This window comes from Staurois parvus, unplaced genomic scaffold (genome assembly GCF_062004578.1).
Source record: "Staurois parvus isolate SC_StPar_1 unplaced genomic scaffold, SC_StPar_1.0 ptg000181l, whole genome shotgun sequence".
Taxonomy (NCBI): Eukaryota; Metazoa; Chordata; class Amphibia; order Anura; family Ranidae; genus Staurois; species Staurois parvus.
This window is the reverse complement of record NW_028317977.1, coordinates 122477-139291: the sequence shown is the minus strand read 5'-3', so window position 1 is coordinate 139291 and position 16815 is coordinate 122477. Positions and strand designations below refer to the sequence as shown.

General features: G+C 40.7%; 1 protein-coding gene across 1 annotated transcript in view; it reads left to right on the top strand.

Moving 5' to 3' along the window:
• Nucleotides 1-16815, top strand: part of STAG2 (STAG2 cohesin complex component) — a 163688-nt gene that overhangs the window by 130010 nt on the left and 16863 nt on the right. Inside the window, exons 25-27 of the mRNA XM_089677198.1 lie at nucleotides 2833-3007; nucleotides 8600-8739; nucleotides 12650-12751. Of these exons, the coding sequence (XP_089533324.1) occupies nucleotides 2833-3007; nucleotides 8600-8739; nucleotides 12650-12751 (417 nt within the window). The remainder of the gene's footprint in view (nucleotides 1-2832; nucleotides 3008-8599; nucleotides 8740-12649; nucleotides 12752-16815) is intronic.

Genomic DNA, 16815 nt, shown 5'->3' with positions numbered 1-16815 from the left:
TTTTTCAGGGGTTGGGCTTGGCCCCTTAGTTCCAGTGAAGGAAACTCTTAAGGTATCAGCATACCAAGACATTTTGGACACCTTCATGCTCTCAACTTTGTGGGAACAGTTTGAGGATGGCCCCCTCCTGTTCCAACATGACTACGCACCAGGTCACAAAGTAAGGTCCATAAAGACATGGATCAGTGAGTTTGGGGTGGAGGAACTTGACTGGCCTGCACAGAGTCCTGACTTCAACCCGATTAGAACACTTTTGGGATGAATTAGAGCAGAGACTGTGAGCCAGCCCTTCTCGTCCAACATCAGTGCCTGACCTCACAAATGCACTTCTGGAAGAACAGTCAAACATTCCCATAGACACACTTCTAAACCTTGTGGACAGCCTTCCCAGAAGAGTTGAAGCTGTTATACCTGTAAAGGGCGGGCCAGCTCAATCCTGAACCCAACAGATTAAGACTGGGATGTCCTTAAAGTTCATGTGCGTGTAAAGGCAAACATCCCAATACTTTTGGCAATAAGTGTATATTAGAGTGCAGTCCATTCATATAAAATAGGCTGCCAGCACATGACAACACATCAAAAAAAAATGCAGTGCACTGGTGCTTTGCCACTTTGTATATTTTTGAGTTGGGTTTCCATTATAGGAAAGAGATGCCACACGAAGTAACGCACAATAAAATGTGCATATTAGTACAGCTCATGGGTGTGAAGTCAGCTTTATCAGCAACCCTGTGAGTGACCTCTTTTCAGAGTTTCCATTTGTAAATTTGTTAAACCATGTGTTTAAGTGCACTTCATGCAAGACAAAGCAACATGTTTACTAGAGAGCTGGCGCTAGCAGCTTTTTATGCTTGCCTTCCTTTCAGTCACTCAGTACTCTATGTACCTGTGGGAGTGAGAAGAAGTAGCCTTGTTTAAGCTTGAAGTCGATCCTAGGCTTATCTTTCAGAAGTATGAAGATTCAATCCCAGCCTCTATGAGACAGCATAGATGTCTGAACGGCTAGGAATCAAACACTGTTTACTGTCACATGGGAGGAAAAATGAATCCCATGCTGACCAATACCTAGACATACTCACTATGATAGCTTTTCTTCCCTTCCTTTCATGAACAAAACAGTGGGTCAGGAAAGGAGAGTGCAAGGAACTCCATTGGGATAAGAGAGAGCCTGTTGCTTTTCCATGTACAGACTGAAATGAGAAGTCTGTCTTTAGCTTATTACTATCTCTGGGTCAGCTTCACTGACAATAACATTACTTCTCTAAAATTGGTATACAGCCCTGGAGTCACACAATGGCTTTTGCTGTCTGATGCTTCTCATACAGGTGGTTTATTGATTATTAACCTTCAAGTGGACCTTGCTGACATCTAAAATGCGAGGTCTGTTTTTTTTTTTGTGACCTAACTTAACTGTCCATTTTTAGTGAGAAAATAAAAGCCTAAGTGTAAGTAAAGTTTAGAAATGCAAAGCTTCTAAATGTGAGAAAAAACTTACAGAATACATCTGTGCAAATCTATATTTTCCCATGGAAGTTTGTAGAGTTTTTGAACCTGTTTACATGATTTTGGGCAGCAACGCTATAAAGGCTCCAGTAATTTGAGAACCTTGTGTATAATTCCAAAACAAGCTCTAGTTACTCTAATTTTACCTAATTGTATTTACATCTACACCATCGCTTTAACCTCTTCCCTGCAGCTCTATAGCAGAAAGACAGCTACAGCGTGGTTGTCTAGTTCTGGGAGGACGTCCATGGACATCATTCCAGAACGCACCGCCAGTGATCGCTGTGTCCTACGGACACAGCTGATCACGTGATATGCTAAACGGTCAATCGCAGTGGCCTTTTACCACATTATCAGCTGTGTCTAATGACACGGCAGATCACTGGGTAAATACAGTTGCCGGGTATTGGCTGCACTTTCTTCACGCTGTCATTGATGATCAGTGCCCAGCAGTGTCGCCCACCTGTACCCATCAGTGCCACCCAGCAGTGCTGCCCAACAGTTCCCTGCAGTGCCACCAGTCAGTGCCACCCATTAGTGCCGCCCATCAATTCAGCATCACCCATCAGTGCCGCCTATCAGTTCAGCATTATCAGTGCTGCCTATTCTTGCCACCTCATCAGTGCAGCCTCATCAACGCACATCAGTGAAGGAGAAAAATTATCTGTTTGCAAAATTTTATAATAGAAACAAAGTAAAAGTTTTTTTTTTCCCCCCAAATTGTTTGCTCTTTTTTTGTTTATAGCGCAAAAAATAAAACACCCAGTGGCGATTAAATACCTACAAAAGAAAGCTCTATTTGTGTGAAAAAAATTTAAAAAAAGTCATATGGGTACAGTGTTGCATGACTGCGCAATTGTCATTCAAAGTGCGACAGCACTGAAAGCTGAAAATTGGCCTGGGCAGGAACGGGGTATAAGTGCCAGTAGGCAAGTGGTTAAAAACTAACTTACAGTAGTATTTTGTCCTTATGAGTAAAACAAGACTGTAGCACCTAAGCATGAGTGTTTTATATATGTGGAAAACAACACGTACTTGGAGAATTAGCTGGCATCCAAATTCTCGAATTTTGGAGACATTTGTTCTATTGACCCTGGTGAAAGTAAGGAATTCCCTAATTTTAAAGGGATTTTTTCTCTCTAATGGGTCACAGAGAACAAAAAAAAATACAGAGGTTATAACCCTCCCTTACGGTATCAAAAAAGAAAATTTTACCTTTTAGTTTTACTTTGTGCATAAACACGTGATGCATGAATGTGTTGACATGGAAAGCTATATTTTAACTTTGTTCTCTTTTTGTAAGTTATCTTTATGTGCAATATTTTGCAGGCATTCACTATTCTCTGTGATGTGCTAATGATCTTCAGCCATCAGATTGTGGTTGGAGGTCGGGAAACAATGGAGCCTCTAGTGTATTCACCAGATTCTTCGCTGCAGTCAGAGCTTCTCAGCTTTATTTTGGATCATGTCTTCATTGACCAGGATGATGACAACAGCAGTTCAGGTACATCTATATATGTTTTGTAAGACTTTGACATAGATACAAATGTCACTTCCATATTGGTAGACATCTGAAATGTTTCGCTACAGCTTTGCTTTTAGAGGCTTGCTTAAAAAGCAACAGTATTGCATTACCAGGGTTATACCTGTACTTTTAAAAAGGAAATTTAGAAAAAAAACTACACATTTCCAAAGCACAGCAGTGCACTTTACACTTGAAAAAAACTTTCATAGCGCCTGGAGGAATAACGCCACATCATTGGTATTGGTGAGAGAAATATTGTCTCAATTGTTGGGTGTCAGTAGAAAGACCACTGCCACAGAGGATCTCTCATGCAAGTTAGCTTTTTTTTTTTTTTTTTTTTTTTTTTTTTTTGGTCGCCATCATGTCTGTCAGATGTCTTGAACAGGCGGCCCATTCCTGTAAAGAGACTTTCATCATGCTTCGCAATGACAAGGTTGACTTTACCCCCAAGGCCTTCTTTCTCCAAAAGGTGGTTTAGTATTCCACCTCAATGAGAACATTGTCCTACCATCCAAATGCCCTACTACTAAGCATTCAAAGGAATTCTCTCTACATTGCTTGGACATAGAGCCATTAAACTATACTGCTCCAATCAGACAGATGGATTCTGTGTTTATTCTGTCTTCGTGATCTCTCAAGTGACACTCTGATTCAAAGTCCACCATTACACAATGGATAAGTAGTCTGATTGCAAGAGCTTATGTTCACAAAGAAAAGTCATCCTCTGTGCTTTTTCATGCCTATTCTGCCAGAATGATGGGGGTTTCTGAGCTTTTCCTGGCACCAAGCTTCTTTAGCCCATCTGTGTAGGGTTGCCACCTGGCCTTCTGTTCACACTTTTTCAAAATTTTACCTGGAGGACGTCCAGTCGTCTGCAGATACAACTTTTGGCTGCAAGGTTCTCACAGCACTCTGAAATTTGGTCTTCTGACTGGGCCTGTTGGTACACTTCTCTTTTGCCTAATTGTTGCCCACGTTCATTGCTTGCAGGCTTCCCATGGTGTATGATACTCTGCCTGCATCTCGTATACGATTTAAGATGAGAGGAATTTAGACTTTAAATTCCATATCTTGAACTGCCGTACAGAACACAGGCCACCTTCCCATCTATTCCATGGTTATTCTGCATATCTTGCTACAAAATTTAGGATTCTAAATGTTGTTTAGAGTTGCAGGGCAGGCGCCCAGTGGGTGTGTCCTCAAAAGCGTCCAATCACCTGAAGGTACATGGCTATAACCCATGGTATATGAATATTCTGCCGGTGTGCTGTAATGTGCTCCCAGATAAGAAATTTACAGGCAAGTCAAAATTCCTCTTTTGCTAGCCCATTTTTTTGTTTTCATTCAATGAAACTACTAGGTACTCTATAGATTTATTTTTTACTTCAATTAGGCTGCACATAATAGTTTCTACAAGGCAGCTATCAGGATCAAGGTATCCTCAGCTTTCGGTTTGGTTGCCATACCCGGACGACACTGAACTAAAGATTGCAGGTCTGGCCTTGTATATGACCTTTACGTACTGGGCTCTGCATTGTGGCTCTTTCCAGACCTTGTGTATTTTTAGCCACAGGGTACTCTCTTGGTCCAGACCACACCACAGCCTTTGTTGTGACCCAGTCTCTGAGGAACACACGCATTACCCAAGGCTGGTCGGGCTGAAGTACTGGGAGTTGCTTCATCATTAATATCCATTGGGTGCCATGTTTAAGTTTTTTCCATCACTTTTTTTACACCGTAACAATTAAGGCTGAGGGGATGGAGCGCTGAATTCACTTTTTAGGTGAAGTGTTGCATGGAGGAAACACTTTCTTGCTGCCAATGCTGCTTCTGAAGCACCTTGTGAATCAACTGATCTCTACCTAATTCCCCTACCCGCCTTTTAGTTACTTGGTCACCTGCGACACTCAGCACCAGCTGCTTCGTTTTGTGCCTACTCAAGTCCTTGCCTCAGCTTGGGCTTAGTTTTTTCACTACATGTTGCAACATGTTTTTCAAAGTCACTTGGAGGACAGTATGTACCGAGATTCCCCAACTCACATTCTAAAGGCTCCAGGGCTGCTTACAGTACACTTACTGAGCAAGCCAATGTTTACAGACATGAATCATGTTATCCTCTGCTCTTAGAGGTTCCACCTTCCTTGGAGTCGTCTTTGGCATTGTTAGGTGTGGTTGGATCTTCTCCCCTTTCAGCTGAGGTTTTTATGTCATGGTCATGCAAGACTTTATAACCCAAATCAACCAGTTATTGGTTGACTCTAATTGCAGAGGCACCTTCTCTTGCAAATTCTATATGATTTGCCCATGGCCTCAGGAGTGTCTGAGCCATAGTCCACAGAGCCTGTCTGATTCTGAGTCACTTCAGTTCTTGACTGAGGAGCTGACACCTTTGGGGAATTGGTCTTCTACTTATAGCTTCCAGGGGAGACTGTTCAGCTCTTTTTGATGCTGTGTGCACCAGAAGTTCAGCTGGTTTCTTCTACCACTGCTATTTTCTACTTTGTGTCTGTTAAAATGCCCATGATCACAAGACTTTGCATCGTCTCTTCCAACTATTTCTCTATGAAGATTAGATGAACCCTCTAAAAGTGGTTGTAAACTTCTGAAGCGAAAAATGAACAAAGCACATTTTTTTATAGGGTCTCAATCCAAGGCACCTAGCATGATATCTCTCTGCTGTCTAGTTCCTCTGCTCTCTGCATGACTCACTGATGAAAGGTTTTCCCAAAAGGAAAAGGAAGATAGGGAGAAGTCCTCCAGTACACCATATCCTCAACTTTGTATGTGTTCCTGTGTGCTGTGTAGTTTGGGGTGTATCCCTTCCTTTCAATCCAGCTCTGAGGCTACACAGATCTTTCCTCTCTGAGCTGTGCAGTGTATGATGTCAGATCTTTGCCTTCTGCCTCTAGAAGCTCAGTAATGCTGTTTAAATTATTGACTTTGAACTGATGTAGAGGAGAGAGGGCTGCAGATAAATAGGTGCAACCTATGTAGGTGGTTTTGTTTCATCGCTATGCATCACCTGAGGTCATTTTAGTGGGTATATGTAAGGGTTTACAATCACTTTAATGGGTAAATTCACCTTTTAGAAATAAAATAATAGTTACACATTTTTTTGCAGGTATAGGAATATGGGTGAATATATATTACACCCTGAAAATGTGTAACATGTTACGAAAGGTGAAGTTATCCTTTAACTGCCCCCCGCCCGCCATATAAGGTAATGACGGGCGCAAGGCGGTTCTCTCGTTCTGGGAGGACGTCATATGACGTCCTCCCACTCTAATCGCGCGTGCTCGGCTCCGGGAGCCCGCAGCACGTTGATCTGTGGTGCGCTTTGTCCCTTGCACACAGCGGATCACCGATCAACGGAAAGAGCCGAAGATGTCGGCTTGGTCATGTGATTAGCTGTGCCCAATCACAGCTGATCGCATGTAAAAGGGGAAATGCCGGTTAACGGCATTTCTCTCCTCACGCTGACAGCTCGTGAGGAGTGGAGAGCCAGTAATCGGCATTCCTCAGAGGAGACATGTACACTGATCATCAGGGCACTCAATTTATGGTCCATCAAATTATGTGAAACAAAAACCCAAATAAAGTCCAAAATAGTGAAACACTCAGTGTAGTATTTATATATACACTTCTTCTCTTCTGGCTTACATATAAAACTTTTTAAAAATGCATTTAAATCCCATGACTCCACCTCAAGCAGCTTCCTTATGAGGAAGTCAAGGAAGTGACAAATCACGTCAAGGGATGTGACTTTGGACGTTGCACAAAAAACCGGAAGTAGCAGGGCGGCCATATTTAGTGTGGTTATCACAGTCTGGCATTCCAGGAAGCTGCTTGAGGTGGAGTCATGGGATTTATATGCGTTTTTAAAAAAAGTTTTATATGTAAGCGTAATTATTAAAGTGTGGATCTTTATATTTCTATACATACTGCACTATATGGCTTTATTCTTTTTCTATGAATGATATGGAGCTTAAGGAGGCGAGAGTTTTGGAGTGAGCATTGAGGGATCACAAGGTATCCATGTGGTGCCAGTGGATCTATAATATCCCTCTCTGAATCTCTGTATTCATATAAGGCTCGTCTATTATTTATTAGGGCAGGGGTGGGCAACTGTGGCCCTCCAGCTGTTGGTGAACTACAAGCCCCATCATGCCTCTGCCTTTGGGAGTCATGCTTGTAACTGTCAGTTTTGCAATGCCTCATGGGACTTGTAGTTCTACAACAGCTGGAGGGCCACAGTTGCCCACCCCTGTATTAGGGAAGGGTATGTGATTCACCCACTTAGATGTGCACACACAGTGTTCACGGAGAAGCGTATATATAAATACTACAATGAGTGTTTCACTATCACAAGTGTTTTCACATTTTGTGCACAGAAATAATGAGGAATTTTTTTTTCTGATTATTTATGAATTTTATTTAATTTTATTTATTGAGGATAATACACTATTGAGTTATCTTTGTTTTTGAGGTACACGGAAATTATTGGAATCATACTGTGAATTTATTCAGAAATTGGAGAAAGATTTTTGGACTTTATTTGGGGTTTTTGTTTCACATAATTTGACACTGAAAAGGTTTATTCTACTTGATTTATGCTTTCAAGGGTGAAAGTGGGACTTTTTAGTGTTATTTCACAGGGAATTATAGAGTGTATAAGTATAAGATACCTATTTATATTTCACAAGTATGTTTTACTATTGTTTTGCAGATATTTTCCTTAAATATCTAATTGAATTAAGTTTAGGGCGTTGGTACTGTCTGCTTATAAAGCAGATGACTAAGGGGTCAATTATATACATGTTTATACCATTATTATTCATGTTTATATAAATGTTTTCACATAAGAATCCCACAGATTTCACCCAGGATTCATACATTTTGTATTGTAGTTGAATTAGAAAAATGTGTTAATCTTGTATGGCAACTTTTTTTTTTTTGAACAAATAATTTTGTCCTAACAGTATAAACATGGTTCTACATATTTGCCATTAGAGCCCAAAACAGAGATGGTTTGTGATTGAAATTTTGATATTTCATCCATTTGTTAATGTGTTACCTGTGACAGTGATTTTATTTTTAAAATATAAGCTTTAATTCGAATTAAACCAATTGGACACGCGTTCATTTAAGTAGGATATGTAGCCTATCTAATCAGATGTTTATGAATGGTTCCTTAGTTTAGATATTTCAGCATTAATTAAATCACCTTTACTGATTTTGGAATTCTGTGTAAGTTATTATTTGTGCGATACCATTTATTGGCTAATAAAATGGCAGATCAAATTTTCAAGGCAGAAGATGTCGGTGTGCCTTGAAAGCTTGTACTACTATTTTCTTAGCTAGCCAGTAAATTATATCATCCTAAATCCAAACTACTGCTTTTGATGATGGCTAACATGGTGCAACAATGCTGCTACTGGAACTCGGTAAAACATTTTGATTTGCTGCACATGTAAACTAATCCCTGCTTAGCCTTCAGTGCTATACAGTCATTTGCCACTATTTTCCATATGTATTAAAGAATCTTAATCATTTTTTTTTTCTGTTTTTAAGATGGTCAGCAGGACGATGAGGCCAGTAAGATTGAAGCTTTGCACAAAAGAAGAAATTTGCTTGCAGCTTTCTGTAAACTCATAGTATATAATGTAGTTGAAATGAACACTGCTGCGGACATCTTCAAACAGTACATGAGGGTATGTACATGATTACCTTTGCCATTACTCAACCAGTGCATTTTCTGCAACCTTGTTTGAAAAAAAAAAAGCATGTGTCACCTATAGCTATTAATCATATTCCAGCGCTCATCCTTCCTTATCTACAGTCAGGTCCATAAATATTGGAACATCTACACAATTCTAAAATTTTTGGCTCTATACACCACCACAATGGATTTAAAATTAAACGAACAAGATGTGCTTTAACTGCAGACTGTCAGCTTTAATTTGGGAGTATTTACATGCAAATCAAGTGAACGGTGTAGGAATTACAACAGTTTGCATATGTGCCTCCCACTTGTTAAGGGACCAAAATTAATGGGACAATTGGCTTCTCAGCTGTTCCATGGCCAGGTGTGTGTTATTCCCTCATATCCCAATTACAATGAGCAGATAAAAGGTCCAGAGCTCATTTCAAGTGTGCTATTTGCATTTGGAATCTGTTGCTGTCAACTCTCAAGATGAGATCCAAAGAGCTGTCACTATCAGTGAAGCAAGCCATCGTTAGGCTGAAAAAACAAAACAAACCCATCAGAGAAATAGCAAAAACATTAGGCGTGGCCAAAACTGTTTGGATCATTCTTAAAAAGAAGGAACGCATCGGTGAGCTCAGCAACACCAACAGACCCGGAAGGGAATGGAAAACAACTGTGGTGGATGACCGAAGAATTCTTTCCCTGGTGAAGAAAACACCCTTCACAACAGTTGGCCAGATCAAGAACACTCTCCAGGAGGTAGGTGTATGTGTGTCAAAGTCACCAATCAAGAGAAGACTTCACCAGAGGGAATACAGAGGGTTCACCACAAGATGTAAACCATTGGTGAGCCTCAAAAACAGGAAGGCCAGATTAGAGTTTGCCAAACGACATCTAAAAAAGCCTTCACAGTTCTGGAACAACATCCTATGGACAGATGAGACCAAGATCAACTTGTACCAGAGTGATGGGAAGAGAAGAGTATGGAGAAGGAAAGGAACTGCTCATGATCCTAAGCATACCACCTCATCAGTGAAGCATGGTGGTGGTAGTGTCATGGCGTGGGCATGTATGGCTGCCAATGGAACTGCTTCTCTTGTATTTATTGATGTGACTGCTGACAAAAGCAGCAGGATGAATTCTGAAGTGTTTCGGGCAATATTATCTGCTCATATTCAGCCAAATGTTTCAGAACTCATTGGATGCCGCTTCACAGTGCAGATGGACAATGACCCAAAGCATACTGCAAAAGCAACCAAAGAGTTTTTTAAGGGAAAAAAGTGGAATGTTATGCAATGGCCAAGTCAATCACCTGACCTGAATCCGATTGAGCATGCATTTCACTTGCTGAAGACAAAACTGAAGGGAAAATGCCCCAAGAACAAGCAGGAACTGAAGACTGTTGCAGTAGAGGCCTGGCAGAGCATCACCAGGGATGAAACCCAGCGTCTGGTGATGTCTATGCGTTCCAGACTTCAGGCTGTAATTGACTGCAAAGGATTTGCAACCAAGTATTAAAAAGTGAAAGTTTGATTTATGATGATTATTCTGTCCCATTACTTTTGGTCCCTTAACAAGTGGGAGGCACATATGCAAACTGTTGTAATTCCTATACCGTTCACCTGATTTGGATGTAAATACCCTCAAATTAACCACATGCCGCCCAGCCACCGCATATAAACGGTGGCAGGGCGGCGCTCGTAGGCAAAAGCACGTTTTAAAACGTGTGCCTACAAAACAGGCAGGAGGCACGCGCCCACCCTACCTGTCCCACGGGTGTCAGCAGCGGGTCCCCGCCGCCGGGTCACGGCCGGTTTTTACCGGCCGTTTTCCCGCGATGAGCGGTAAACACTGAAACAGAGCAGGGCTGCATTGTTTACACACAGCCTGCTCTGTGACAGTTCGCCGCCAAGCTGCAGAGGGAGAATACAGTTTCTCTCCCTCGATCAGCTCCCCCCTCCCTCCCCCGTCCAGCACACACCCCCGCCCCCTTAGTAAAACACTCCCCTCACACAGTGAACACTAAAAATGTTAACCCCTTCCTCCCCAGTGACATTAATACAGTTTCAGTGGTTTTTTTTCACTGATCACTGTATTGGTGTCACTGGGGATGTCAGTGACCCCAAGTCAGCTCCCCCCCATTGTCAAAATGTCCGCCGCAGTCCCGCCATAAGTCGCTGGTCGCCGTCATATGTCGCTGATTGCCGCCATATGTCGCTGATCGGCGCCATTATTAGTATAAATAAAAATTTAAAATTCCAGTATCTTTCCCGCCATTTGTAAACGCTATAACTTTCACGTAAACCAATTAATTTACACGTATTGGTTTTTTTTTAGCAAAGACATGTCGCAGAATGCATTTTGGCAGAAATTTATGACTAAATTTGATTTTTGCATTTTTTTTTTACTGGACATGTTTTATAGCAAAAAGTCCAAAATATTGTTTTTTTTTCCTCAAAATTGTCAGCCTTTTTTTTTATAGCGCAAAAAATAAAAACCGCACAGGCGATCAAATACCACCGAAAGAAAGCTGAATTTGTGGGGAAAAAAAGGATGTAAATTTCATTTATGTAACGTATTGCATGACTGCGCAATTGTCCGTTAAACTAGCGCAGCGCTGTAAAGCAGAAAAATGGCGTAAATTGCAGTATCTATACCATAGTTTGTAGACGTTATAACTTCACACAAAGCAATCAATATACACTTATTGGGATTTTTTTTACCAAAAACATGCAGCAGAATACATTTTGGCCTAAATTTATAACTAACTTTGAGTTTACTGTATATTTTTTATAGCTGAAAGTAAAAAATATTGTTTTTCTTCAAAATTTTTGGCCTTTTTTTGTTTATAGCGTGAAAAATAAAAAGCGCACAGGTGATCAAATACCACCAAAAGAAAGCTCTATTTGTGTGAAAAAAAGGACGTAAATTTTGTTTGGGTGCAGCATTGCATGACCGCGCAATTATCAGTTGAATTAGTGCAGCGCCGAGTAGCAAAAAGAGGCCTGGTCATTAAGGGGGGTAAATCCTCTGGAGCTCAAGTGGTTAAAGCTGACCGTCTGCAGTTAAAGCACATCTTGTTCGTTTGATTTCAAATCCATTGCGGTGGTGTATAGAGCCAAAAATGTTAGAATTGTGTCGATGTCCCAATATTTATGGACCTGACTGTATCTAGAAAATGAGCAGAAGATTTTGACTGGGTTCTATAAGGAACAAAGACATTTTCTGCCACTATGCTAAATGATGCTAGATGTTCACAGTAAAGTAATACAATTTTTAGTAGGGATTCCACTGCATTTATTAAAGACAGACTGGAAGACAGAGGTGAGCATAAGACCAAGTGGTTGCAGGCCAGGCCCCTCCCTGATTAGTAGTAGTAACCCTTTTATTTTCACCAAGTGTTCGCTTCAAACCATATCCTTTGTCCCTGCACACTGTCCTAGCATCTAGACCCTGGCTGTTTACAGGGTCTCCACTTCTGTACAAGAAATGATAAAGCCCTGCTTCTTCTCACACTAGACTATACTCTCCCTCCAATTGTACTGTCAAATACTAGAGCCCCAGACAGTAAAAGCTTCAACATTTGTTAGTAAAAGGACAAGGTGCTGGGCTTGATGCTGGTAAGAAATTACTGTTACACTCAACTTGGGAATAGGCAAAAACGCTTTATATATAATCTGGGCCTGAAACAGGTACAGAGGAACTGATTTAAAGACATACACACCACACAAGTTACCTGTTGTTTAGCAGTGATGTTCCTTTATAAAGTGGCGAATATGACAGGTTTACTATTAGAATAGAACTTTATTCCTAATGAACTGGTAAAATGGCTTTTACTTTTTTTTTTTAAACTTTTTTTCCTTTCACTTTTTTTTTTGTCTTGGTGCTTATTCAATTATTTTCTCTTGTTTTAGTATTACAATGATTATGGGGACATCATCAAAGAGACTATGAGTAAAACACGACAGATTGATAAGATTCAGTGTGCAAAAACACTTATACTTAGTTTACAACAGGTAAGTAGACTGTTTTTGATAGCTGTTCTCTGTTTAGTCTTTGCACAAATTGTCTTCTTTTTTTTTTTTTCTTCATCATGTTTTATGGCTTAGGGTAATCTAGAGACCATGCTTATTGTAAACTGGAGTGTATACATTTTATCTTAATCCACCATCCTATGGTTGTCTGTCACATTTTTTCGCTAAGCTCATATAGCCAAAGCATGGGTGCCTGAGTTGGCATCAGAACATTGGAAAATAGTTTAATCTTCCTCCTTCACCTTAATTGTTCGCTTAACTTTTTTTATCCGTCTCTCATTGGTATTGGAAGGACTTCCTTTTCAGGCATTCAGGGATTTCTGTGTAAATACCAAATGTTTGTGCAAGGAAAAAACTTGGAAAACTCTAAAAACTTAGATTGTGAGAACCAGCAGAAAAAACAATCTAGAATTCCCGATGATATCCCTGAATATAATATGCAAGACATCAGCGCTAGCATATGTGTGAAAAATGCAGCCGTAATAGTGAGACTACTGGGGGAAAAAACCCCCAAAACAGCAATCCTTATGGATATATATAAAATGCGTTACGTTAGTCACTACAAAAACGCCAACAACATATACAGTATATATACAGCAATAATAACATTCTTCAATAAAATCCTAGTAAAAACTAAAAATGATGAAAACTGCTCCTCAGTATTAAAATAAAGTCCTCCCCCATGACATTCAGAAACGATCCCAAAGTACAACTGGTGTTTCAATAAACTTTCTGCAGCATGATTGAGACTTCTGTGACCATCAAACTAAGAAGCCACCACAACTGAATCCATGGCTTACCAGAAGGTAGGACCTTGAAGCCGAGAGGTCAATCTAAGCGTAGGTATCAAAAAAAAAAAAAAAATCCCTGCTCTTTTCGTCCAAAAGGGTTGTCGTCCAAAAGGGTCGTCCTGAAGAGATTTTTTGATGTTTATGTGATTTCACATGTTGCCAGTCACACATGTAGCAGCTCCTTTAGCACAAATTTTGCATGTTTTTTTGTATATGTGGTTTTATACGTGATTTTATAATACAAGCAAGCCTTGGACAATCTGCTTTATTGGAGGTTTTTCTGTCGTCCTCTGGACATTGGCAAATGTGCCATTGGAAGTGGATGAGGCAGTGTGGTCCATTCAGTAATTCTGTATGGTGATTTTACAATACTTACACTTCGATTTGACCTTCTAGGCTTTGAGGTGCTTCCTTCTGCTAAGCCTTGGATTCAGTTGTGGTAGCGTTGTTTTACTTTGATGTTCATACAAGTTTCACTGGTGCTGCAGAAATTACATTGAAGCAGTTGCTTCTTGGGATTTTCTTTGAATAACCTGGTGAAGGGCTTTATTTCATTTTCAGGAGCAGATTTCATTATGATTAGTTGTTGTTTGGACTTTATTGTTGAAGAATTTTATCATTTGTGTTGCACTGTTGTGTATATACTGTGTGTGTGAGTTTTTGTAGTCACTAATTTAATGTGTTGCACATACAGCCATAAGGGTTTTTAGGAGACTCGCTACTGCTGCTGCATTTTTCCCAGTGTCCCAGTGGGTTATTGTTTTCTGTTTCCGCAATCAAAAGGTTTAATGGTTTCTATTCAAACCTCTTTTTCAGTTCCATCATAAAGGAGGCATTTAACTTAAAGCAGTTGCAAATACTTTTTTTCCCACTCTTAAATAATAAGCATGTTATGCTTCCTCCTGTGTACAGTGTTATTGCACAGAGCAGCCCCAAAACTCCCCCTCTGGGGTCCCACACCAGCACTCTCGGCTTCTTTTCTATGTGCCCCCATAGCAGGTCGCTGTCCATGTTATCGTTGGAGGCCTGGGTTTTTTCTTCACTTACTTTGGAAAACTGTCACAAGGGATGCCAATCTCTAAGTTGCAGTGGAGTTCTGGTCCCCTGTCTGTTTATTGTTCATTTATTGGGCACCCCATCCCCCCATTTCTTACTGATCATCTGGTCCCTTAGTCCACAGATCCTGTCCAGCCCGTCCTCGAATGAGCCTCAAGTATGACGCTCACCTGCTGGAGAATTGGCAGGTAGATTTTCTCAGCAGGTAACATCTGAACCTGGGAGAATGGTCTCCTCATCAAGAGGTGTGTCAATACCTATATCTGCATTAGAGATGCCCAGTGTGGCTTTTTTTTTTTAGCATGTTGGTTTCAACAAGATGCTTTGCAGACTTGTTTCCAGGACACAGGACCCAATGGCAGATACAGCAATTGTCTTGGTGCAAATGGGATCAACATACTCTGACCTTTTACCGTTCCACTTAAGCTTTTATCTCATCTACTTGAAACGATCCAGGCTGAGGGCACTCCAGTCTTTCTTGTAGCTCTGGATTGGTCTAGGAGAGTGTGGTGCGCTAACCTTTTTTGTCTTTTAGCTGTGGCATCTTCCAGATTGGTTTGATCTTTTTCTCAAGGACTCCTCTACCTGGCTATTGAAGCCTCAGCGTTTTCAGATTCAGTAATTCTGTCTGTGCTCAAAGCTCATAAATCCTATAAGACTTATTTTAACTGATGTTAGAGGTGTGGTTTCTCCCCCTGCATTTTTGGTGGACTGTGTTCCTCCTTCCTGGACTGTGTTCCTACTTCCTCCTCCAGTTGGGGTAGAACAAGATTTAACCTTTAACATAGGCCAGGATCTGCTTTATCTATTTCTTTCATATATCTTCTTGTAAAATAGTGGTTTTGTACTTTTATAAAGCGGTTAGGCACATTGTTCACCCTATTCGATCATCTCTGTAACTGTGGATTAAAACAGCTCAATTTTGTACTTATAAGGGTCATTTACTTGAAGTTACTGTCCTGAAAGGTAGCCTTCTTGTGACCCACTTAGGTCAGGACTGTTAGAGCTTTTAATGTTGTCCTGTATGGGAGCCCTTTTGCCTTATGTAGAGACAAGGTTTTTGTCTTCATAAAGTGGTTTCTACCTTCCTCCCTAATGAGGATATAGTGTTATTTTACTGGTGTCTGCCACCAGTTCACCCCAAGGAGATCACTTTCCATTGTTTCGATGTGGTAAAATGCTTCGATTCACAAAGCTGGTGTTGTCAATGCATTCATAACATATTACGTATTACACCCTGAATATGAATGTACCATGTTATGAAAGGTGAACCTTTAAACTCCATTAAATGTTAAGTTCCTCTTTGGGAAGACGTTACATTTTCCACCAATTTTTAGGGTGGAACATTTAACAACATGTTCACGCTCCTGCAGCCTTCCCTCGATCCCCCTGCTAATTGTGACAGTGTGCCCGGGGACCTTCTCCCTGCACCCATTGTCACAATTTGAAATGAACATGGCCATGTAAGGCTCTGCCCACACGGCTGCATCATTAATTCACAGAGATCTCTGATCAAATGAACTACAAGTACCGGCAGCCTTTGCGGCTGATGGCTTGTAGTAATCTATGAATTACCTGGGTGGTAGTGAGCACTATAGGTATTTCATTGAGTCTTCCTGTCATTGTGTAACTGCCTGCCCCTACGAGGTACAGAGGTTAGACAAAAGTATGGAAACACTACATGAGGTGCAGGTGTCAAAGTGATGAAGTTTCCCGTTGAAAGTGATATAACATTCTTTTGCTTCCACTGTGTGATGAGACACCTAGCTAACAGGTGGCAAGCCTCACTTTCGTCATTCACTGTGTGCACAGCTAGTAATGTCCAAGTTTACAGAGCTTCAAAGAGGGAAAATTGTTAGTGCCCGCTTAGCTGGTGCCTCTGTGTCTGAATTTTCCAATTCATTTGCGTTGTCGCGCAGTACAGTATTAAAGTTTTTGACAGCATTTACAGGTTCCGGGAAAATGTCGTCTGAAAAGCATAAGCATGGTCAACAGACCAAAAGAGAGAAAAGGATCACAGGATTGTGACTCGAAATAAGAAAACTGTTGCAAAAGTTACTGCAGAGCTCAATCTCAGTTCTCCATAAGCAAAACCTTCATGAGTGAGCTGCATGTACCAAACCACTTGTGACTCATATTAATGCTCAGAAGAGGAGAGAGTGGTGCAACACCTATAAATCGTGGAATATTTATCAATGG